Source organism: Oryctolagus cuniculus, chromosome 1, assembly GCF_964237555.1.
Source record: "Oryctolagus cuniculus chromosome 1, mOryCun1.1, whole genome shotgun sequence".
NCBI lineage: Eukaryota > Metazoa > Chordata > Mammalia > Lagomorpha > Leporidae > Oryctolagus > Oryctolagus cuniculus.
In genome coordinates, this window is record NC_091432.1 from 231,140,310 (window position 1) to 231,163,596 (window position 23,287).

Genomic DNA, 23,287 nt, shown 5'->3' on the forward strand with positions numbered 1-23,287 from the left:
TAAGGCCATCTGGGGAGTAATCCAGCAGATGGAAGATCAGTCTTTCTCTGTGTGTGTCTCTGTTTCTCTTTCTCCGTCACTCTGCCTTTCAAATAAGTAAATCTTTCAAAAAATAGACAAGCATTCCTTAAAAGCATCTTGGTCTGTTGGCAGTCGCAGGCATCGGGGTCCTTGTGCACCTGTCAGGGTGGTAGACGGCCTTTGCTGCCAGGTGCAAGGGGACTTCAAAATGTTTGTGCAAAATGGAGTTTAAAAGTGAGTTTATTCTTTTTTTTTTTTTTTTTCTTAAAAAAAAAAATAGGTGGGGGGGACAGAGACAGAGATCTTGCATTTGCTGATTCATTTTCTAGATGGCTGCAACAGCTGGGGCTGGGCCAGGCCAAAGCTAGGTGCCAGGAACTCCATCTGGGGCTCCCACACGGGTTTCGGGGACCCAAGCACTCGGGTCCTCGTCCACTGCCTTCCAGGCACATCAGCAGGGAGCTGGCTCAGAAGCAGAGCAGCCGGGACTCAAACCAGCGCTTCAGTGAGGGGTGCTGGCGTCACAGGCAGCTCGGCCCGCTGTGCAGTGATGGCAGCCCTAAGAGTCAGGGCACAAAAAGTTGTTGAAGTCCACACGCAGCATTTTCATAATACACATTTTCCATGAATTCCTGAAAAGATTTAATTATTTATTTGAATCACAGAATGACAGAGACCAAGAGAGAAAAGTATCTCCCATCTGCTGGCTCAGTCGAGGGAGGGTCAGGCCAAAGCCGGGAGCCAGGAGCTCCCCCTCGGTCTCCTCCACGGAGAGCAGGGACCCAAGTACTGGGCCATCTTCCGTGGCCTTCACAGGCACATCAGCAGGAACTTGAACTAGCGCTCTGGCGCGGAATGCAGCGTGAAGCAGAGGCTTAACCCACCGCACTGCAGCCACGGCCCCTCTACACGAATGCTTTGAAAAGCCCTGTGTGCGTAGACTGAACAGCTTTTGTGCCAGCGTAAATCTCTTGTCATTGCATTTCCCATGCACTTTTTTAGGTACTGTTGTAGTTTAAGACTTTGAGAAGGACAGATAACAGCAGATCACTTAGGAGGTCTGAAAGAATCACAGACCAAACCCCGAGAGGCCCTGCTCTGGCCGGTGCTCATGGAACAGCCTCACCAGAAGTCTCTGCTGAGCTTCGTTTCTGATCAGAGAGAGAAGGGCTCAGCGGCCAGCGGAACGAGAGAGCACGGATGGAGGCAACTGTGTGTTCTTGGCTCCTGAGATAAAATGGGGGTGTTGGATTTTAGAATTCAGTTAGCAGCAGAGCCCTCGCGCCAGGGAGGTCAGGGAGCACGTGACAGCCTCGCGTGGCCCTTTCAGTGACCAGAGTCCCAGGCAGGGCAGAGAGCCTGAGCTGCCTCCTAAACATGCCGCAGGAGAGGAGTCTTCCTGCCCAGCGTGAATGAGTCCCCACAGCCACCGTGCAGTGACAGGGCCCACCCTGTCCTCCGGCCCCCACGCGCCTGGGCCGAGGTGAACGGTGTGGTGAGCAGGCCCTGCCAAGCTTCCCTCCAAGTCTGCTAAGAAGGGAGATCTGACTGGGAATGTCCCAGAGGCTGCCGGAAGCAAATGGGGAACTGAGAGGCTGGACGAGGCCTGTTTATTAATGCACAGTTTGTGAGAGTTTTTGTCTGTTTTATTCCAGAGTAGGGTCAGTTCTCAGCGGCACTCAGACTTGAATCCGAATCCAGAGCTGACTGTGCGGGTGTCACTAGCACATTCCCCAGGAGGTGCCCAGAACAGGGACCCAGCTCTGGGCCTGCCTGTCTCCAGCCTGCCCTGAGCACTCCGCCCTCACACTCTGGCCTTCATTCCGCGGCTGCCTGGGCTGCTGTCGCCCGTGCGCGGTGTCTGAGCAGTAGGCCAGATTCCGGGGTGCTGGTCCAGCTGGTCTTTAGAACTCTCGCAGATTCCGGCAGTGCAGAAGGAAGGACTGTGCCCTGGCAGAGGCTGTGCAGCTTTGAAAACACGTGGCCATTTGGATAGGCCCCATGTTTCATAGTCTTCTAGTTTTGTGGAATACCAGGGACCCTCGGAGCATAGAACACATCGCCTGCTCTTTCTGGAAGGCTGCCGTGGTCAGCCACCTGTGGGTTCAACATAAGAACGTTTGCAAAATGTGGACCATAGGCTCAGCCCGTCCAGGTCCCAAGGTTCATGGTGAGAAGTTGGACCCACGTAGTGCAGTACGCGTGAAAGGCCTCCAGCATTTGGGTTAATTCTGACTGGTCTGTCCCTTCAAGAGCCTGGGTGATTGGAGGCCAGGGATGCGCCTGTTGCTGAGTCAGAGGATTTGAAAGGGTTACACAGAGAGAGGAGGGGAGGCTGCAGGGCCGGGGTGTCTTCCACCCACTGCTTCATCCCCCAAATGGCCATAACGGCCGGAGCTGTGCTGATCTGAAACCAGGAGCCAGGAGCTTCTTCCAAGTCTCCGATGTGGGTGCAGGGGCCTAAGGATTTGGGCCATAGCAGAGAGCTAGATCGGAAGTGGAGCACCCGGGACTCGAACCAACGCCCATGTGGGATGCCGGCACTGCAGGCAGCAGCTTTACCTGCTGCGCCACAGCGCCGGCCTCCCTGACCTCTTTGTAGCCTCCTCTGAATCCTGAATCTGCCTGTGAGGGAGGCAGGGCCGGCTGCTGACCAGAGCCCTCCGGAGTTTTGCTTGAGATCCAGTCCGCCTCCTGTTTCCTGGGACTCCACGCAGAGTTGGAGAGCTGAGCAGCCGGGGCTGCTTCCTGCCTGTAGCCAGGACAGCGGGGCTGAGCGGCGTGCCGTGGACACCTCCCGGTGTCCCCACACCGGCACATCGGGTTGAGACTCACAGCCCTCTGGCTGTGGGGCTCTCCAGAGTGTGGGGCGCACTGGCAGTGTTGCTGTCCTTTCCCTCGCGTGTGCGGCAGGCCTGGACCTGCTTTAGGGCCAGAAGGAAGGTTGGTCTGGCCACAGAAGTGAGTGTGCTTCAGGGAAAAGAAGTACAACAAAAATGCCCAGGGACACACTCCCCAAAGCCGCGTCACCGCTGCCTAAGGAGCCAGGTCTCCAGGGAACCAGTCCGCCAGGGAGCACTGTGGTCGGGCGGGATGTGTGCCCAGGGCTCGCGCTCAGCATCTAAGAGCTGGCCGCGGACTGGCTCCTCTCGGAGCAGAGAGTGAGGGTTGGGGCTTAAACTGGAGAGAACGCGTGCTGGAAGACCCCCCTCACACTGGAGAGGGTATTGCAAGCTTTCTGCTGGTCTGGACTGACCAGAAGGCGTGCAGGCCCCGCAGTCCCGGCTCAGCTGAGCAGATGGTGGGCAAAGGCATGGGGGCTTGGTATTGGGATCGGGCCCAGTAAGCCGGGCACAGCCTTCTGTTGCCTGCCCGTGGAGGGGAAATCTGGCATCCAGGGGTTGCTGCTCCCCAGCCCGTGAAGGCCCTTTCCTTGCCCAGGGCTCCAGGGAGGCACATTTTCAAGTGCGGGTCTCTTTTGTTCAGTTCTCTCCACCAGGATCTTTCTTTGAAACCCACTGCTGCATGCGTGCAGGCCTCATGCTCCCGCCACCGCGCCTCTTCTGTTCTGTTGACGTCCATGTCCAGACCACACGATCCATGCATCTTTATTTACTGCACTTGTTAGACCTCTCTTCCTAGGAAAAACACCGTCATTTCTTTTTGTTTTCTATTTTTTTTTTAATTTTTTGCCGTAGAAGTATATCTAATTCCATTAGCTTGAATTTTTGCAAGCATTTCTAATCTCTTACAATGTGCGGTCTCTGCAAGGTAAGGCCTCAGGTCCCCACCCTTCCCCTCTCACACCTGAGGTCCCCCCGCGGGGCAGCACCCAGAGCTCAGTGGATTCCCCAGGAGCTTTGCCGGTTAACTTCCTCCCTGAGGCACTCAGTCACCCACCACCCGGCTCGGCTCGCTGCTCCACCTTCCCCGCCCCCACCACCTTTTTTGGAATTTCTCTCCCTGGCTTTACCTTGAGTTCAAGAGAGAACTGGGAAAGCAGCCACCCCGTCACCTGGCAGCTGGCGCTGGGCCCTGGTGGAGAGGCAGCTGCTTCCCTGGTACACCCCGGGGCCTGCCTGAGCCGGGGACGTGTGGTGTTTGTCCACAATCCCCATGTGTCTCCCAGGGCTAGCGTCAGAGGGCCCCAGACCTCCCAGCCCCAGCCCCCTCCTTGCTTCACTGGGCCCCAGGCAGGGTGGGGGAGGGGGCCTGGTGCAGATGCGGGAGTGGAGAGCGGCGGGGGCGGGGAGCGGCGGCTCACTCCCCTCTGCCCCTCCCAGGATCCACGCACATCCTCACCCCACAGAAGCTGCTGGACACCCTGAAGAAGCTCAACAAAACAGATGAAGAAGTGAGCAGTTAAGAGCTCAGCCGCCCTCCTCCACAGGACCCTCCCACAGTGCTCCGCGGCCCGCGCCCACCTCCTCCGTTACTCTGCTGACCCCCTGTCCGTTGCCTCCCTGCTCTGCACGCCCTGGCCGGCCCTGTTGCCGCTGCGTTCTTGTGTTTAATGATGCCCTCTTCTGTTTGAAACAAAAGAAAATCATGCATTGTGTTTTTTAAAGAGTATCTTCTATATGTACCCTAAAAGGACAGCGACGCGCTGCAGAAGTCCGCGGGCTGCCGGGATGAGTGGACGGCCCCTCCCCGTGGTCTGTGACGCCGTGACCTTGTACATAACCCGGCTTGGCGCGTGCAGATTGCTTGAGTCTGGAAAGGTAGCAGCTTGGTGTTTTACAGACTGGTGTGGGCTGTTCGCGTTGTGGTTAGAACCACCGGGCTGTTCCTGCTGAGGACTCGTCTGCGGCCTGCACTCCAGTTCCTCCCCCGGCCCTGGTGCCTGCTCTCATCCAGGTCAGCTGGGAAGTGGCCCTCTGGGGACACCTCGCAACATCCGAGGTGGCACTGACCTCTTCGCTTTCGCTGGCAGCTATGCCCCCAGTGGCACTGCTATGGGTGGGGCTGAGGGTTCCACGGGCAGCCAGGCTGGGTGTCAGCTGGCATCCCGTCGCCCACAACCTGTCACTGCCCCCTGCTGGCCCGTGTGCACAAGGTGTGCACGAGGGAAGTCTCACTGCAGTCCAAGTCCTGGTGCCCAGAGAAGCAAAAAGCAGACTTGCACCAGAGATCTCGGTCTCCCTGGGAGAAACGCTTGGGCATAATGTGCGGACCAGCCCCCTCCCTTCCCTGGCGTCACCGCACTCGCCCCTTCCCCGAGTGGCGTCAGCCTGGGTAGGGACGGAGAGTCGGGCGTGGAGGCGCGCGAGGCAGGTGCTGAGGCTGTCGACAGGGCCCTTTGCTGGGCCTGAGGGTGGCCACTGGGCTTGCCCAGCCCCTGCACCGGCTCAGCAGGCAGCTGTGTCGAGCGTCCTCAGTTTCAGGTACCCCGAGTACTCGGTCGCGTGTCCTCGTGCTTGTAGACAAAACGATCATTTTATTCCCTGTATAAAATCGTAGCTGTACAAAACTTCGCTCTAAAGCAAAAGTTGAAGAAGGGAATGCCGGGAGGACGGCCGTCCGCGGGACTCGGCAGCTCCGCCCCGCGGCGTGAGCTCGCCGCGTTCTGCTGCTGTGCAGTAGAATGGCAGTGGAAGTCACAGAAGCGTCCCCGGCCCAGCCCCCAGCCGCCCTTTAACCCCGCGGACCGTGGACACTCCGTGTCTCGTGATTGTCGTTGCAAACGTGGTGTGTGCTAGTGCAGCTGCCCCGCCCGCCCGCCCCGGGTGCCGGCTGTGTCCCCTCCCCCCAGGTTAGTTTTCAGGGCTCCGCCGGCTCCCCGCTCCCTGCAGCCCCTGCTCCTCGGGACAGCACTGTAGGTACCCGCATCGGTTCGTTCCTTACGTCGTCGCTGCTGGCCCGTCCCTGCCCCCCAGACCACGCGATGCTCACGCTTCAGGACCTTGTTCGTCGAACGTGTTGGCTTTCCTTTCTGTTATTTATATATATAAAATAATTTATCAAAAGGATATTTTAGAAAAGCTGGTCTGTCTTGAGCCTTGTTGACCTGGCATTACCGGATCTCCGTGTTTGGAAGTACTGAAGCACAAACTTGCATTATCTCTGTACCGTTCTGTACAAGCCCTCGCGTCTACTCAATAAAGAAATCAGCACCCACGCGTGGTGTCCAGGGTGACTGGGGGGGGGTTGGGAAGACGCCATGCGAGGAGCCCGCCACGCCTGCAAGGCTGGGAGCCGCCGAGGGCCAAGCAGGTCCGCGGTGCTCACACCTGGGGCCCATCCGTGAGACTTGTTGGCCCCGACGCCTGCAGCTGCGGTTCTTCTGTCGCCCCGTTCCTCAGCCAGCCGCCCTCTGACTCGGGCACCGCGCGCCCCGGCTGCCTACTCGTGCCGAGACAGTGCCGAGGCATCCTGCCTGCAGAGGCAGTGACTTTCCAGACTGCAGCTGGGGCTTGGCCTGCTGCTCTGTTTTCGTTAGGATTTACTTACTTCCGTCCGTCCGTCCTCTCTGCTCTCCCCCTTTCTCCTTTGGTCAGAGCGACCAAAAGAGGGATGGAGGGCGCCAGGGACTCCGTCCAGGTCTCCCACGTGGGTGGCAGGGGTCCAGGTGCTGGAGCCATCTGCTGCCTTCCCAGGCACGACAGCGGGGAGCTGGTCAGAAGCAGAGCAGCCGAGGTGCGAGCCAGGGCCGCGGGCTGGCGTCTCCAGTCTCGCAGTGCGCTGGTGAGCTGGCGCGGCCTGGGAGCAGACCTTGAGGCTGGTGAGGTCGCTCAGGGAACCTCCCGGGGAGGGGGCCCCACGTGCGGGAACCGCTGGCGCTGGGGTGGGGGCCCCACGTGCGGGAACCGCTGGCGCTGGGGAGGGGGCCCCACGTGCTGTAACAGCTGGCGCCGGGGAGGGGGCCCCACGTGCGGGAACCGCTGGCGCCGGGGAGGGGGCCCCACGTGCGGGAACCGCTGGCGCCGGGGAGGGGGCTCCATGTGCTGGAACCGCTGGCGCCGGGGAGGGGGCCCCACGTGCGGGAACCGCTGCTTCTACTTTTTCGTCCCCGTGCGCATCCTGGCCTCCGTCACAGCTGAGAGGGTGTCAGCTCGAGGCTCATCAGTGGGATTTGCACCTCTCTGTCAGGGGGGAGACTTGCTCCGTGGGGGTCGTGATGTCAGCGTTTGCTGCCCACGCAGGGCCCCTCCCGACTCGGCTGCGGTGGGCCCTCCGCGTAGAGGCGCGGAGCTGAGGCTCGGAGATGCAGCGGAGCGCCAGGAACCCGGTCTCGCAGCAGCAGCAGCAGCTGCCTCGCCAGCCAGATGCTTCCCGGAATCTTAACGTTCTGAACTGCCCTAAACTGGGTTAACATTGAAGCCAAGGAGGTACCATTTGCTCCTCCTTCCCAGGGTCAGCTGTCCCTCCAGGCCGTGGGGCTTCTGTCTCGCTGGCCCAGGTTTTCTGTGTCCTTCCTGTCCCACCTGGCTCACTGTCGCCCCGGGCCCCTTCCTGTGACAGAGAGAGGTGGCTGCCGTCCGCTGGTTCGTAGCCCCAGTGCCTGTGGCAGCCAGGGCTGGGCCAGGCCCACACAGCAGCCAAGGACTCTTCCAGGGCTCGCACATGGGAGGCAAGAACCCGAGTACTCGAACCATCCCCTGCTGCCTCCCAGGTGTGCATCAGCAGGAGGCCGGAACTGGGAGCAGAGCCGGGACTCCCAACAGGACGTGAGCGGTGTAGGGTGCAGGCCTCCAGGTGGCACCGTGACCTCTGTGCCGAGTGCCTACCCTCATTTGACTTTCTGTTCCTGTGACTGACTTCTTTAGGGACCTTGCCAAAGGGGAATCCCGCAGTATTTGTCTTTTTCATGGCCGATGTCACTTAGCACAATGTCTTCGAATGGTGTAGCTATGTCAGAAGCCCCTTCCTTTTTTTTTTTTTTTTTTTTTTTAAGATTTTATTTATTTGAGAGGTAGAGTTACAAACAGAAAGGTCTTCCTTCTGTTGGTTCACTCCTCAAATGGCTGCAGTGGCTGGAGCTACACTGATCCTAAGCCAGGAGCCAGGAGCTTCTTCCAGGTCTCCCACACGGGTGCAGGGGCCCAAGGACGTGGGCCATCGTCCACTGCTTTCCCAGGCCATAGCAGAGAGCTGGATTGGAAGAGGAGCAGCTGGGACTTGAACTGGCACCCATATGGGATGCCAGCACCGCAGGCAGTGGCTTTACCTGCTATGCCACAAACGCCAGCCCCAGGAAATATTTTTTTAAAGACCTATTTATTTATTTGAAAGAGTTACAAGGGGGAGGGGACCTTCCATCTGCTGGTTCACTCCCCCAGATGGCCACAATGGCCAGGACTGAGCCAGGCCAAAGCCAGGAGCCAGGAGCTTCATCTGGGTCTCCCACATGGGTGCAGGGGCCCAGATACTCGGGCCATCCTCTGCCACTTTCCCAGTGCATTAGCAGGGAGCTGGATTGGAGGTGGAGCAGCCGGGACACACACTGGTACCCGCATGGGATGCTGGCAAATCTGTGCCACAGTGCTGGTGTCCTGGAAAAAACCGGATTGCGCCCGTCCCGAACATGTGCAGGCGTTTTTCCTTGTCACTGTTCCCTAAACATGACAGCATCGGAACTATGTGGGTCATATGAAGTGTCATAAGTAACCTAGAGGTGATGTTTAAAAATGTCTGGCATAGCGAGTAAAGCAGTATCAGCTTCCCATGCCCCAGCTGCCCCCTCAGGCCCTCTCATCCGGCCCCCGCTAGGCAGTTCTCGGCAAGAGGGGGACAAGAGACCCAGGAAGGGCGAGAGCTGTCCCCTAGCCTTCTGCTGGGCTGCTCAGAGCTGAGCTCGCCTCCTGGTCCCTCGGAGTCTTGCGTCACAGGCGACAGAAGGGAAGGGCTCCAAGGCCCAGTTTGCTCCCCCAGAGCCGTCCCCGCCCCCGGGATTAACCTGCGGTGTCGCAGCATCTCAGTGAGTGGGGGCCCGAGCGCTCCCTGAGGAGGGTGGCTCTGGAGGCCAGGATGTCACCTGGAGGTGGCCCCAGAGCTTCTGCAGAGGACCACGCTCCCGCCAACCCAAGTGGAACCGGCACCGAGCTGGCAGAGCCCGGCAGAGCCCGGCAGACCGGGCACAGCTCTAGCCCACAAACAGCCTGAAGGCAAAGCAGCAGGAAACGCTGCCCTAGGCATGGAAGCCACAGGTCCGAGGAAGCCAGGGCTCCAGGGATTTGTGGGCCGCTACCAGCACAACTGGTTAGGGATTGGCTCCCCTGGCCGTGGAGGTGGGGTTACTGGAGACAGTTGCTGATTGGTTGGAGTTCCAAGGCGGGGCTGTAGCAGGGATTAGTCATTCAGGCATTAGCGGGGTTTGGAACTGGTTCAGGTAGGCACCTGTTACCATGGCCACAGAACAATGGCCTCCTCTTCTGCAATCCTCAGTTTATTGCAGGATTTATTGACAGAGGGGCTTTGGAGTTGGGCTTGGATTTAACCCCTGACTGCCCAGAGTGACCAGGAGTTCTTAATAGAGTTGTAGTAACACAAGTGCCTCCTCTAAGGGGCCTCTGTGGGGGTAGGGATGTCCTCTGTGTGGAGCCCCGAAGGCAGGACCTAGCACATAGACAAAGCCAGCGGGTTAAGCCACAGCCCGTGAACCAGCAGCTCCGGCACCCCCATATGGACACTGGTTGTAGACCCAGCTGCCCCACTTCCTATCCACCTCCTGGCCATTGAGCCTGGGAAGGCAGCGGAAGACGGCCCAAGTGCTTGGGCCCCTGCACCCACGGAGGAGACCAGGATGGAGTTCCAGGCTCCTGCTTTTGGCCTGGCTCAGCCCTGGCTGTTGGGCCATTGCCACCATTCGGGAAGTGAATCAGCAGATAGGAGATGGGCTTGTCTCTCCCTCCTCTCTCTCTCTGACTTTCAAATAACTACATCTTTAAAAAAAAAAAAAAATAGAAAAGAAAAAGCCGCGACTGTCGCTCCAGGGTGGACTCCCTGGTCTCCCGACAGGTTCCCCGCACAGCCCCTCCCAGCTCCTGCCTGCACCCTGCTCCTGGTGCTGACCCACTGATAGGCACCCTTCTCTAGCCTAGGACAGGGTCTCTGGCCTTCATCAGACTCGAGGTGCCTCCCCGCCCCTTCCAGCCCTGCCCCCCACCCCCGGCCCTCTGAGCTGGTAGCCTGGCAGCCTCCCACAGCCCTGGGCCCATCAGAATCAGTCCTCAGAGGGCGACAGGGATGTCCCTGGGCCCCAGAATGGGGTGCTTTGGGGAGACTCTCCCACCTGCAGTCTCCCCTTCCCCACCCCCACCCCGGGGAGGCTGGCCTGGAGGTCTAGCTGGTAGGTAGGAAGTCAGATATGAGCTTATGTGTGTGTAACAGGCCATGTGTTCAGCATATGCATCTGCATCTTAAAGTCATCCTGACAATGTTTCAGGGGCAGCCCAGTGTTCCCATCCTGCCCTGCCCCCTCCTACCCGATAACCTGCCAGGTGGGGGCCCCGCCCCTTCTGCCTGACAAATCTCCCACAATCTCCCAGGTGCAGCCCAGTGTCAGCATCTCAAACACCCTGCTCCGGATCCCCATTCTCTAGGGGGTCCTGCTCACCCTTCCTCTGAACCCAGGATGGCCCAGCTAGGCTTCCTCCTGTCTGATACCTTCAGGGAAAACTCAGATAGGAGCTTCTTAGTATTTACAGCCATAAAACCCTTTGTTTGGGAGATGTGTGAAGACAAAGACCCATCTCCTTAAACCCCCCCCCCTTAAACCCTCCCCCTCAGGTCCTGTCTGGAGAGGTGCCCATCCGTTCTTGGGGATGTCCCTACCCTCATAAACTTTGCTACTTTTTACTTTCCACTACTCTGTCTCACGCCTGAATTCTTTCTTGCGCGAAGACAAGAACCCTGCCATTCACCGGTAACACAGCTGCTCCCTCTTTCTTTTCTTTATTTAAAAAAAACTGTTTATTTGAGAGTTACAGAAAGAGACAGAGAAGAATCTTCCATCTGCTGGTTCACTCCCCAAATGACCACAATGGTCAGGGCTGGGCCAGGCTGAAGCTGTTACCGGAGAAAATTGGAGGGTTCTTGTCTTCACGCAAGAAAGAATTCAGGTGTGAGACAGTAGTGGAAAGTAAAAAGTAGCAAAGTTTATTAGGGTAGGGACATCCGCAAGAATGGATGGTCACCTCTCCAGACAGGACCTGGGAGAGAGAGCTGTCGCTCAGACAGGGGAAGGAGCGAGGTTACATGGTTGAGTGGAGAGATGACACCTGGCCAGGCAGGTGGGCGACTCAGCATAGAGGCAGAGGGCTGAGCACGCCGTCCGGTTGAGGCCGGGGGGGGGGGGGGGGGGTTTTGAGGAGATGGGTCTTTGTCTTCACACATCTCCCAAACAAAGGATTTTGTGGCTGTAAATATTAAGAAGCTCCTATCTGAGTTTTCCCTGAAGGTATCAGACAGGAGGAGGCCTAGCTGGGCCATCCTGGGTTCAGAGGAAGGGTGAGCAGGACCCCCTAGAGAATGGGGATCTGGAGCAGGGTGTTTGAAATGCTGACACTGGGCTGCACCTGGGAGATTGTGGGAGATTTGTCAGGCAGAAGGGGCGGGGCCCCCACCTGGCAGGTTATCGGGTAGGAGGGGGCAGGGCAGGATGTGAACACTGGGCTGCCCCTGAAGCATTATCGGGATGACTTGGAGATGCAGATGCATATGCTGGACGTAGGAGTCTTCTCCGGAGGCCTTTGTCACACACACATAAGCTCATACCTAACTTCCTGCCTAACAAAGCCAGGAGCTTCTTCCAGGTCTCCCGCGTGGGTGCAGGGGCCCAAGCACTTGCGCCATCTTGCACTGCTCTCCCGAGCACATTAGCAGGGGGCTGGATTGGAAGAGGAGCAGCCGGGACCTGAACCAGTGCCCATATGGGATGTCCGCGTTGCAGGCGGAGGCTTTACCCGCTACGCCACAGCGCCAGCCCCCAGCTGGTCACTCTTGCCCTGTGACTGCAGCCGTGTTGGTAAGCCTGGCCCTGTCCTCCGGTGTTGTGGGCTAGGTTAGACTCCAAGGCCTATCTCAGGCTCTTGCCTTTTACTGGAAGTAGAATTCTAAGTGCAGGCACAGCGTGGTGTGGATCCTGATAAGGCCCATCACAGGATGAGGCGACGACACAGGAACACGAGGGCCTCGTGCAGGGAGAGGGGGCCAGGAAGGGGAGAGCCACGTCCACACCCAGCTTTTCCTGGGTCCCTGAGGGGCGAGGGCCAGCCCAGCCCTTCACCAACTGCTTCAGAGTTTTGAAAAGGGGAGTGGTCACGTAGTCTGATTGACAGGTGGGTTGATAGGATTACAGGGTGGGGGAGGTGTGGCCTCCAGCTCAAGAACCAGCATCCCCGAGCTGCAGGGTCAGGCCTCAGGACTCTGTGGGCTCCAGGCTGGGGGTGGGGGGCAGAGCTGCTGTCTCCTGCTGCGCTGAAAATTAGAGCCACGCCCTGAGATGAGGGCGGGGAAGAAGGAAGCAGAAGGGCTCCGTGGGGAGGCAGAGGGGCGGCTGAGGGCCCCAGGAGCCCCTAGGCCTGGCCAGGCTTCTGCAAGGAGGAGCTGCTCAGGCAGGGACACAGTGACCACGCACAGGCCGGGAGGGGCAGCGCTCTGCAGGTCCTGGAACTTGGGCACCGGCCAGGCCTCCCATGGGGCGCCCCCCACCCCCGTGTCACCGCGGTCTGCACGTGCGGCTCACGCCAGAATCCCAGTGCCGCTGCCTCCTGCGGGCACGTTTCTGCCCTCCCAGGATGGTCCCTGCTGCAGGGAACGGGCACCCTGGGAGAGACCGAGCAGCGCAGGTGCGGTGCAGGCGTGCTGGCAATCCCGGAGCCTGCCCACCGCACAGAGCAGCTGCAGCTCGCACACTGCCCACCTGCTGCTGTGGTGTAGCGGACTGAGCCTTGGCCTGCGGCGCCAGCATCCCATGTGGGCGCCAGTTCTAGTCCCAGCTGCTCCTATTCCAATCAGCTCTCTGCTGTGGCCTGGGAAAGCAGTGGAGGATGGCCCAAGTCCTTGGGCCCCTGAACCCGCGTAGGGGGCCCGGAGGAGACTCCTGGCTCCTGGCTTCGGATCGGCGCAGCTCCAGCCGTTGCGGCCATTTGGGGAGTGAACCAGCGGATGGAAGACCTCTCTCTGTCTGTAACTCTACCTCTCAAATAAATAAATCAAGTATTTATATAAAAAAAAAAAAAGAAGGTACGGCTCCATCCGCAGCTGATTTCCCCATTTCACAGCTCAGAGAGTCCAGGACGCTGGCCCAGGGCCCAGCCGGAGCCCACTTTTTTTTTTTTTTTTTTTTTTTTTTGACAGGCAGAGTGGACAGTGAGAAAGAGAGACAGAGAGAAAGGTCTTCCTTTTGCCGTTGGTTCACCCTCCAATGGCCGCCGCGGCTGGCGTGCTGCGGCCGGCGCACCGCGCTGATCTGATGGCAGGAGCCAGGAGCCAGGTGCTTTTCCTGGTCTGCCATGGGGTGCAGGGCCCAAGCACCTGGGCCATCCTCCACTGCACTCCCTGGCCACAGCAGAGAGCTGGCCTGGAAGAGGAGCAACCGGGACAGAATCCGGCGCCCCAACCGGGACTAGAACCCGGTGTGCCGGCACCGCTAGGCGGAGGATTAGCCTAGTGAGCTGCGGCGCCGGCCCCGGAGCCCACTTTTAAGCAAGCAAGCCCCTCTGCGGCCCACCCAGTGCCCATGGCAAACACACGCTTCCCACCCACCCACCCCGAGGGTCCTCCTGCTCACCAGCTCTGCCTGCCTGAGCCCAGCACACTTGCTGAGGCCCACTGTGCCTCCCCCACCTGTGCATCAGACTATCAGGTGGAACCAGGCCATCCCCTGCCAACTGCCGAGACCTGGGACTAGAGGGACAAAGAGGACCTGGCCGCGGTCTCAGTGGGAGACAGGAGCAGGCACGCAGCCACGGCCCAGGGGCAGGGCTGGAGGCAGAGCCTGCGGGCACACAGCTGCCAACACACAAAATGGGCTTTGTGTGCCTTGGTCACTGCTGGATGGGCAGACCCTCTGCAGCCCCCGACCAGGGTGCCCCAGGAACCCAGCTTGGGAGCCTCCACCATGAAAGGCCCCTTCTTACCTGCCCGCCTGCCCCAGCCCCCTCTGGAAGAAGCAGGAAGGCTGGTTTTGCCATGGAGGGGCGTCAGCAAGAAACTGGCAAGACGGGGCGGCGTTGCGGCGGGGCGGGTGAAGCCGCCGTCCGCATGCAAGGCCGGTGCCCACCCCAGAGCACCAGTTGGAGTCCCAGCTGCCTACTTCTGATCGAGCTCCCTGTTGAAGCATTGGGAAGGCAGCAGAAGATGGCCCAAGTGCTCAAGGCCCTGCCACTCACATGGGAAACCCAGGTGGAGCTCCTGGACCCTGGCTTCGGCCTGTCCCAGCCTTGCCTATTGTAGCCCCTTGGGGAGTGAACCAGCAAACAGAAGATCTCTCTCTCTCACTGTGCATTTTTTTTATATTTGTTTTTTTACATTTGTTTCTTTGAATGGTAAAATTATAGAGAGAGGAGAAGAGACAGAGTGGAAAGATACTCATCTGCTGGTTCAACTCCTCCCCAAATAGCAGCAAAGGCCAGGGCTGGACCAGCCAAAGCCAGGAGCCAGGAGCTTCTTCCGGGTCTCCCACATGGGTGCAGGGGCCCAAGCACCTAGGTCATGTTTTGCTGCTTTCCCAGGCGCATTAGCAGGGAAGTGGGTCGGAAGCGGAGCAGCCAGGACTTGAACCAGCGCCCACATGGGATGCTGACATTGCAGGCAGCTGCTTAAACCCCTACACCACAGTGCTGGCCCCTCTGCTTCTCAAATAAATAGGTCTTTTACAAACAAAAAAGAGTTGACAAGGTGGTGGCAAGCGGCTGGAGCCAGGCACAGCTGCTTCCGGCCCTGGGTGGCCGTGGGAAAGTCACACCCTTCTAGTCAGCACAGGGGGCAGGCTGGTGGTCTCCAAGGCCCCAGCACTCTCCAGTATTCCCCATGCAGCTTACTTCCTCTTGGGGGAAGCAGGGGTTTCCCCGGACCCTGAAGGAGCACCTGACACCAGCTACCCGGGCCATGGCCTCAGGCACGCTGTCTGCCTTCCGAGGGCGCAGGTGCCCGGCCAGGAAGAGGGCAGGGGCCCTTTAAGCCCAGCCGCATGGCCTTGGTCTGTTGCTATGTACAGGACCAACTTCCTTAGCAACCACCTGACCTGTTAAAGGGGCCTTGGAGCAGTGGGCGCCATCAGCCATGGCTCCCAAAAAGAAGGCTAGCAGGGTGGGCAAGGAGCCCGAGGTCAAGAAGAAGAAAGGGGGCAGGAAGGATCTCCCCGTGACCCTCAAGCCCACGGAGATGCCTCTGTCCGAGGAGACGCGGGAGTTCTTCCTCATCCAGATCCGAGACTTGGAGGACAGGCTGGCCCGGTGGGTGGGCGCGCAGCGGGCTCGCAGTGCTGCTGGGTGGGCCGGGGCCCTGGACGGGTGTCCAGGTCTCCCGCGGGATGCACAGACCCATCCCCACCCCAGCCCCAGTGTCCTTTTAGGTAACAGCGGGAAGCCGCGCGATTTGGCAGGTGCACAGATTTCCCGGCCCCTTCTGGGCTCCCGGAGCGCTGCGACCCCAACGCTGAGTCCCACCCAGATCAGCCGCACTCTTGCCCTCTATGGAAGGGCAGTCTAGTCTAGTGGGTGGCATGGCCGGGGATGGCAGCCGCCTGGCCAGGGGTGGGCTCCACGGTCCTCCTGGCCCCCCGAGAGGGGCTGCTGCCTGCACCCCTCTGAGTCACCCAGCTGCTGAGCCCTTGGTCCCCCCACCTGGAAATGAGGCTGGTTCTCTCCCCGCACCGGGACATTCCATCCTCGGGCTGGCACCCGGTGTGATGAGGACACGGGGCGGGGGTGCCTCGAACCCTGCGTCTGGGGATATGTCCACTTGCCCGTCTTCCTAAAGCTTCGTGTATGTATGTATTTGAAAGGCTGAGGGACAGAGACACAGAGCTCTCTCATCCACTGGTTCACTCCCCAAATGCCCGCAACAGCCAGGGCTGGGCCAGGCCAAACCAGGGAGCCAGGAACTCCATCGGGTCTCCTACATGGGTGGTGGGGACCCCGATAACCTGAGCCGTCACCACGGCCTCCCAGGGTCTGCGTTAGCAGGAAGCTGGAATCAGGCATTCCTACAGAGGACGCGGACGGCTCCACCCAGTACCCGCCCCTTGCCCGTGGTTCTCACTGTTCTGGTTTCCCAGCTACGAGCCATCAGTCCCCATGTGAGAGTGGCATTTAAGGCCACAGGCGGGCAGTGGCTCTTCCCAGGTGGTCCCTGCTGCGGGGGCAGCTGGTGTTGGGTTCTCTGTGTGCAGCTGGCGGGCCCTGGGCGGATGCTCACCACCTTTATAGCAACAGCCCGAGGGAGGCGCTGTGCCATCCCCACTGCCTGGACGGGGTGGGGGAGGGAGGGACTGAGGCTCAGAGGAGGCGGCGCCCCCACCCCCGCCAGGAAGCTGAGGTACTGAGGCGGGAGCCCTGGCCCCCTGAGCCCCAGTCCAGGCTGCTTCCTCGCTCCACAAAGCCCCACGTGGTCCACACCCCCTTAGTGCCATGCCAAAGATGGGGGCTGAATAAGCGAAGTAAAACCACTTTCAGGAGGGCCTCGGTTATTCTTCCGGAAACCTGGAAGTCGCTTGCAATGCTCTTAAAATCCAAACTGAGGCAGCAGATGGAGCGGGTTGAGGAGGAGCTGTGGGGTGCTGCCTGCTCACCAGCCCTCAGACGCGGAGGGGAGGGACATTGTCACGCGCTGTCACCAAAGAGAGGGCCAACGGGGGTCCGAGCCGGCAGCACCAGGCTTCCTCAATGGACAAGGGTGGGGGACGGTGACAGGTGCATGGAGGGGGGGGGGTAGAGATGCAGAGCTGGCGGTGGCGGCGGCGGGCCTGTGGCCAAGACCTCGGCTCAGGGTCACGCTGAGTTCAAGTTCTGGCCTCCGCCCGGACCTCTACCCCGTCCTGGCCCAGGTACCAGCGGAAGTGGGACGAGCTGGCCGCGCAGGACAAGCTGCTCCGCCAGGAGCTGGAGCAGCTGGCCAACAGCAAGAAGGAGATCGTGGCCTTCCTCAAGCGCACGCTCGGCCAGCGCATGGACGAGATCACGGACCTGAACGAGCAGCTGCAGAGCCTGCAGCTGGCCAAGGAGCTGGAGAAAGACGCCTTTGAGGCGCAGCTGGCCCAGGTGCGGCACGAGTTCCAGGAGACCAAGGACCAGCTCACGTCGGAGAACATCGCCCTCGGTGAGCAGGGCCCCGACTGCACCTGTGGCCCGGCGCCGCTCGCCCACCCCCACTTTTCTCGCGTGGAACACGGGCACGGTGTCTCGGGCTGGGTCGCGCACGTATGGTCCCCGCAACCCAGCGAGGCGGGAAGCGTCGTCACCCCGTCCCCCGTTTGTAGATGAGACAGCACCTTTAGAAGGTCAAGTGCCTTGCCCAAGGTCACCCAGCCGGAATGGATTCTGGTCAGGCCCAGAGAAGGAGCTGAAATTCAGTGGCTGCTGTTGCTGTCCCCTTTGAGAGACAGGAGGCGGCGGAACCCGAACCCGGCCTTGCGAGCTTGGAGGGGACGCGGAGGCCATTCCAGCTGAAGGCGGCAGGGGCAGACAGGGCCCAGGGGTGTGGCAGGGGCAGGCCCAGCGTGCCAGAGCCGCCCTGGAGCAGGCAGCTGGCGGGGGGGGCCACGGGAGGAAGGGACGGAGACCCCGGGGGCGTCCACGAGGGGGGGGGCCCTCATCAGGCCTCCCGCCCTGGGGCTGTCGGCAGGGGGCAAGCTGGCAGCCCTGGAGGAGTTCCGGCTGCAGAAGGAGGAGCTCACGGAGAGGTTCACGCTGCTGGAGGACCAGCTGCGGCGGCAGGAGACCGAGTACAGGGACTACATGTACCGACTGGAGAAGAAGTCGGTGCTGGACAAGGACAGGTCGGTGCCGCCGGCCCCCAGCCCGCTGCTCCCGCCTGGGGAGGGAGCGCGTGACCAGCGCCCGGTCCCAGTCCTCACGCTGCTGCCAGCAGAGTCCCGGGGGGGGGGGTCCTTTTGCCATTTGGTGGGGGGTGGGGGGGAAGCACTCTATTGATTGAACAGTGATGCAAGGGGCTGGCGGGGCTGCGGGGAGAGGTTCCCTGCCCCGGCGAGCCCACAGGTGTCTCCCACCCGTCCCGGCCGCCGCCTGAGCCCGCGCCCCGGCCCCCAACCCGCGCAGACTGCAGAAGGAGATCATCCAGCGCGTGAACCTGGTGGCCAGCGAGTTCCGCAAGACAGCCAGCAAGCAGATGTGGGCGACCACCAAGCGGGCCATCCTGGAGAACAACAGCGTGACCTTGCAGCTGGCCAGGGTGTCCCGGCAGGGCCTGCAGCTCCAGCGCGAGAACGACCAGCTCCACGGCAGCCGGGCCGAGCTGTGCCAGCAGCTGCAGCTGCTGCAGGGCAGCCAGGAGATCATGGCCAGGCACAGCCGGGGCCACCAGAAGGTGCGCCTGGCGCCCTGCGAGCGCACCGCACCCAGCCCTGGGGGGGCCCACCGGGAGGCGGCCGTGCGGGCGGGAGCCTCCTCCTGGGAGCGTTGTCCTCACCCCCTTCAAAGCCCCTGTGGGTTGGTGAGCCCGCCCCTGGGGGCCTTGGGGCTCAGCCCCGCGGCCAGCGGGGGCCGGAGCTGGCTGAGAGCCCACCGTGGCCCGGCACGGCCCCCCGCCCGCCCCTGTAGATCATCCTCATGCTGACTGACAAGTGCCGCAGACAGCAGGGCGACGCGGCGGAGGCCGGGCGGCTGCGGCTCCTGCTGAACCAGCTGGAGCAGGACTTCGTGCAGCTGCAGACGGACGACCAGGCACTGAGGTGCGCCCGCCGGCCCGCAGAGGGCGCCAGCCTCCGGCATCCCCCGCTCCGGGGCTGGAAAGACCCGAGGGGGGCGTGGCCTAGGTGCTGGCAGCTGCTGACCCCTCCCACCCGGGGCCCAGGGCCCAGAAGGAGCAGCTGGACCTGCAGCTGGAGCGGCAGAAGGGGGAGGTGCGGCGGCTACAGCAGGAGCTGACCGAGGAGCAGGAGCTGCGGGCCAGGCTGGAGATGACCCTGGCCCGGGCCACTGCCTTCCTGCGGGACATTCTGCAGGTACGCGGGAAGCCGGGGGCGGGACGGAAGCAGCTGAGATCGGACCCCCGGGGGGACGGGGCTGCGGCCAGGCCCAGGTGCCCCCCCACCCAGGGACTCCTGACCAATCTGTCTTCTGACTCTGGACCGCAAAGGTCCCTGTGAAGTCAAAGACACTGGGTTCCTTCCTTCGAGGTTCTGGAAAGCCTTGGGCCTCAGTCTTCCAAAACAGAAAATGGGTATACCCTGCCCGATCAGGGGATTCTCAGCCAACAGGCACTGAGGACGGAGTGTCCCCGAGGTGGGTGAGTCTCGGGGCCAGCGCGGGCCTGATGCCACCCCCGGCCCCACCGGCAGATGCGAGCAGAGGGGGACGACAGCGACTTTGACGTGGTGTTCCAGCTGCAGCGCAAGGAGATGCTGCGCCAGCTGCTGGCCCTGCTCAGCGCCGCCGCCGTCCGCACGGCCCAGGTGCCTGCCTGCCGCCGCCAGGAGGCCCAGCCCCTCGGCGCGCAGCCGGGGAGGTGAGTGGGCGGGGGGCTGTCCAGGAGGCCCAGCCCCTCGGCGCGCAGCCGGGGAGGTGAGTGGGCGGGGGGCTGTCCAGGAGGCCCAGCCCCTCGGCGCGCAGCCGGGGAGGTGAGTGGGCGGGGGGCTGTCCAGGAGGCCCAGCCCCTCGACGCACAGCCGGGGAGGTGAGTGGGCGGCCCCTTTGGGGGTGGGGGGGACCTGTCCTCAGCGCACCTCTGGCCACACCCGGCTCGGCCGGCTGACTCCCCGGCTGCCCGTCTCCCCGCAGCCGGCCTGGCACCCAGCCACCCAGGGCACGCGCCCTGCTGCAGCAGCTGTCCGGCATCACGGCCTACCAGCCGGGGGACCTGGGTCTGGTTCCTCGCCGGTTCCACGTCCCCCCCAACCCTCAGGACCTCAGGCTGCTCTCCTACGTCACCCGCGTGGGCAAAGTCCGTGCGCACAGCAGCCCCGAGGTGAGTGCCCAGACCCAGTCTAGCGCAAGCTGGGGCTCTGCTGGGTAGCTGTGTGGCCTAGAGGCTGGGGCTGGGGCTGGCCCTGTCTGTGAAGTGGGCAGAAGAGAGGTGTGGCAGTGCCGGGGGAGACTGAGGCAACCCCTGCGCCCCCTGGAGGGGCCTGCTGGACCCTGCTGGCCCGGGCTCCACCGAGTCGCGTCACCTTCCAACCAGCCATGTCTCTTCTAGTGAACCAAGAATCACTTTTTATTTTTTTAACATTTTTTTTTATTTGACAGGCAGAGTTAGACAGTGAGAGAGACAGAAAGGTCTTCCTTTTCCATTGGTTCACCCCCCAAAATGGCCGCCCGTTCCGAAGCCAGGAGCCAGGTGCTTCTCCTGGTCTCCCATGCGGGTGCAGGGCCCAAGCACTTGGGCCATCCTCCACTGCACTCCCGGGCCACAGCAGAGAGCTGGACTGGAAGAGGAGCAGCTGGGACTTAGAGGCCCATGCCCACATGGGATGCCGGCGCCGCAGGCAGAGGATTAGCCAAGTGAGCCACGGCGCCAGCCCCCAAGAATTGCTTTTTAAAAAGGTACTTACTGAATTGAAAGGCAGAGAGACACAGAGACAGACATCAGAGAGCCCAGGCAGCCAGGGCCGGACCGGGCCGGACCGGGCCAGATCCTGGAGCCAGGGGCCGGGCTGGCCTGGGTCTCCTGAGTGGGAGCCATTGCCTGCAGCGCTCCCTGCTGGCGCATGCGCAGGAAGCAGAGCTGGGACTGGGACCCAGGCACTCGGATGTGGGACGTGAGCGTCCCAAGCAGCGTGCTCCCCGCTCGGCCACGTGCCCACCCCGTCTTTAATCTAAAGCAGGCGTCTTTACCCTTGCAGATCCACACTGCCAGTATCCTAAAAAGGCTCAAGAAGTTTAGCCTCCCCGAAGTTTTCCTGCACCCCAAGTAGGCTGCCGAAGAGGACCGACGTCGGGCCTGGGACGCCACCTCGGGCCCCGTTCGTCTCTGGGAAAGTTGTATAAAAGCGGCAGCACAGCAGGCCTGGCGGCTCTGTGGCCGGGGCTGGGGCGTGGGCGCCGGGCAGGGCAGGGCCGGGCCGGCCGCTGTGGCTGTGGCGTCACGGGCCGACGGCGGGCCCCTGGCTCCGCTCTCGGATGTGGTCCAGGAGCAGGTCAGTGGCCCGGTCCAGCAGCAGAGGGAGCAGCTCCTGCTCGGCCGGGGAGAACCTGCCCAGCACGTGGGCCTGCACGGCGTCGGCGGTCGCGGGGCGCCCAATGCCCACCCGCAGCCTTGGCATGGCCTGTCAGGGAGCCGGGGGTGAGGCGCACTGGGGACCCCACGCAGCCACCCCACTCCCGATACAGCACACGGGGCGGGGGGGACTCACACTGGAGTTGAGGCAGCTGATGCAGGAGCGGACTCCATTATGGCCCCTTCAAGGAACATGGTGGGGCAGTGAGTGACCGGTCACCACCCTGCTGGGCTGCCCCCCACCCGCACCCCAGGCCGGGCTCCCAGGGGCCACCTCCTGTACCGGGACATGGGGGGGGTGGTGAGTGTCCTGTCACTACCCTGCCCTGCTGCCCCCACCCACACCCCAGGCCGGGCTCCCAGGGGCCACCTCCTGTACTGGGACATGGTGGGGGCAGTGAGTGTCCTGTCACCACCCTGCCGGGCTGCCCCCACCCACACCCCAGGCCGGGCTCCCAGGGGCCACCTCCTGTACCGGGACATGGCGGGGTCAGTGAGTGTCCTGTCACCACCCTGCTGGGCTGCCCCCCACCCCCACCCCAGGCCGGGCTCCCAGGGGCCACCTCCTGTACCGGGACATGGGGGGGCGGTGAGTGTCCTGTCACCACCCTGCCGGGCTGCCCCCCACCCGCACCCCCGGCCGGGCTCCCAGGGGCCACCCCCTGAACCGGGACGCCCCGCGTCCCTACCCAACCCTGGGCAGCCCCGGTCTCACCTGGCACTGCCGCCCAGCTTGAGGGCCAGTTTCCCCAGAGGCTTGTCCAGCTCATCGTGCACCAGGTAGACCGCGTCGGCGGTGAGCCCGAACAACTCGGCTTGGCACGGGAAGACGGTGGCCTCGTTAATGCCCATCTGCCCAGGGGGGCCGCAGTTAAGCCCACGTAACGCACGTTAGAACCCGGGGCCCTCCCGGCCCCCCGCCCCGGGCGCCCGCCACTCACCGGCCCGGGCCACGCTGCGCCCGTTGCTGTTCATGAGCCGCCGAGGCCGCAGCAGCACCAGCTGGGCGTCCCCGAGCGGCGCCAGGGCGAGGTCGGCGGCGCAGCGCGGGTCGCGCGCCCAGCTCTCCGCCACACCCAGCCGCCGCGCCAGCTGCCCCAGCACCGCCATGCCCACGCTGTGCCGCGTCCCGGGCAGGCCGGGGTTGCCCAGGCCAGCCACCTGTGGGCGGCACGGGGAAACTGAGGCCCACGACGCTGGCCTTGCCGACCGCGCAGGGGAGGGGAGACGGAGACCAGGGCTGGAGAGGGCCCGGACAGCCCCGGAGACCGGGGAGCCTGACAGCATCTGACCCGCTTTCTAGATAGGAAAACCGAGCGGGCAATTGGGGGAAATTGCCTGGGAACAATGGCAGCACTGGGGCCAGGGCCCGCCAGCCCCTCCATCGCCGCGCTACTCACCAGCCACCGCTTCCCCGGGGGCCGGGGCTCCAAGACGCACCGGCTCATGGCCAGGCTCATGGCCCGGCTCTGCCCCAGCCAGGAGCGTAAGAGGCCGGGCGGCGCCATGCCGCCCCTATTCACGCCGGACCCCGGCCCTGACGTCATTCCGCCTGTGGCCAATCGCGTCGCCGCCTGTCCAGAGACGCCCAATCAGGGCCAGGCTGCGCGGCCGCCGTGCCTCAGAAAGGCGGAAGCGGCGGGGCGGGGCCGTGTCGGGCGCCCCCGCGCGCTTGGGGGCGCGGCGTGGCCGGGGCTTGTGGGGTTGCCCGAGGCAGTCTCGGAGCCCTCGCTTGACCCTCGCCGTGGGAGGTGGGAGCCTTGTCATTCCCCTCGCGTGGCCCCGCCTGGCTGCGGGAGCCCGGCGAGCTCCTTCCCGGCTGTAGGCCTCAACCTCTCTAACTAATAAAAGTTTCCTGAGGGTCCGCGGGTCCTGGGGGCGGGGCCGTGGGCCCTGGGGGCGGGGCCTGTGAGCGTCCTGGAGGCGGTGC

General features: G+C 62.4%; 3 protein-coding genes across 7 annotated transcripts in view; 2 read left to right on the forward strand and 1 right to left on the reverse strand.

Annotated features, from left to right (window-relative positions):
• The window catches only part of STXBP1 (syntaxin binding protein 1), a 68,598-nt gene extending 62,460 nt beyond the window's left edge, over positions 1-6,138 (forward strand). For all 3 annotated transcript variants that reach the window (XM_070057122.1, XM_070057125.1, XM_070057127.1), the window contains one exon: positions 4,305-6,138. Coding sequence is in view for 1 of the 3 variants with exons in the window: in XM_070057125.1 (XP_069913226.1) it covers positions 4,305-4,387 (83 nt within the window). In the remaining 2 variants the exon portion in view is untranslated. The remainder of the gene's footprint in view (positions 1-4,304) is intronic.
• Positions 6,139-6,944: 806 nt separating this feature from the next.
• On the forward strand, positions 6,945-21,144 carry CFAP157 (cilia and flagella associated protein 157). Of its 3 annotated transcripts, none has more exons than XM_070057131.1 (9): positions 6,945-7,349; positions 17,012-17,283; positions 17,809-17,962; positions 18,243-18,510; positions 18,744-18,874; positions 18,997-19,147; positions 19,484-19,650; positions 19,923-20,109; positions 20,984-21,144. In XM_070057131.1, the coding sequence occupies exons 2-9, from the start codon at positions 17,133-17,135 to the stop codon at positions 21,053-21,055; spliced, it is 1,281 nt and encodes a 426-aa protein (XP_069913232.1). In that variant the 5' UTR covers positions 6,945-7,349; positions 17,012-17,132; the 3' UTR covers positions 21,056-21,144. The 3 variants fall into 3 exon arrangements, with proteins under 3 accessions (XP_069913232.1, XP_069913237.1, XP_069913229.1); XM_070057128.1 differs by lacking the exon at positions 6,945-7,349 and adding an exon at positions 15,184-15,419; XM_070057136.1 differs by lacking the exons at positions 6,945-7,349; positions 19,923-20,109; positions 20,984-21,144 and adding an exon at positions 15,176-15,419 and having other exon boundaries at positions 19,396-19,644.
• On the reverse strand, positions 20,353-23,179 carry PTRH1 (peptidyl-tRNA hydrolase 1 homolog). The gene is made up of 5 exons (XM_002720469.5): positions 22,758-23,179; positions 22,299-22,518; positions 22,073-22,172; positions 21,494-21,539; positions 20,353-21,406 (listed from the first exon to the last, which is right to left on the reverse strand). The coding sequence occupies exons 1-5, from the start codon at positions 22,902-22,904 to the stop codon at positions 21,224-21,226; spliced, it is 696 nt and encodes a 231-aa protein (XP_002720515.2). The 5' UTR covers positions 22,905-23,179; the 3' UTR covers positions 20,353-21,223.
• Between the last annotated feature and the right edge of the window lie 108 nt (positions 23,180-23,287).

Coding starts and splice junctions, on each gene's coding strand:
- CFAP157 (XM_070057128.1), top strand. CDS start 15,247: ATGGCTCCCAAAAAGAAGGCTAGCAGGGTGGGCAAGGAGCCCGAGGTC. Junction 15,420..17,011: donor TTGGAGGACAGGCTGGCCCG/GTGGGTGGGCGC, acceptor GTCCTGGCCCAG/GTACCAGCGGAAGTGGGACG. Junction 19,651..19,922: donor CTCGGCGCGCAGCCGGGGAG/GTGAGTGGGCGG, acceptor GTCTCCCCGCAG/CCGGCCTGGCACCCAGCCAC.
- PTRH1 (XM_002720469.5), bottom strand. CDS start 22,904: ATGACGTCAGGGCCGGGGTCCGGCGTGAATAGGGGCGGCATGGCGCCG. Junction 22,519..22,757: donor CCCCGGGGAAGCGGTGGCTG/GTGAGTAGCGCG, acceptor TGCCGCCCACAG/GTGGCTGGCCTGGGCAACCC. Junction 21,540..22,072: donor AAGCTGGGCGGCAGTGCCAG/GTGAGACCGGGG, acceptor TGTTCCTTGAAG/GGGCCATAATGGAGTCCGCT.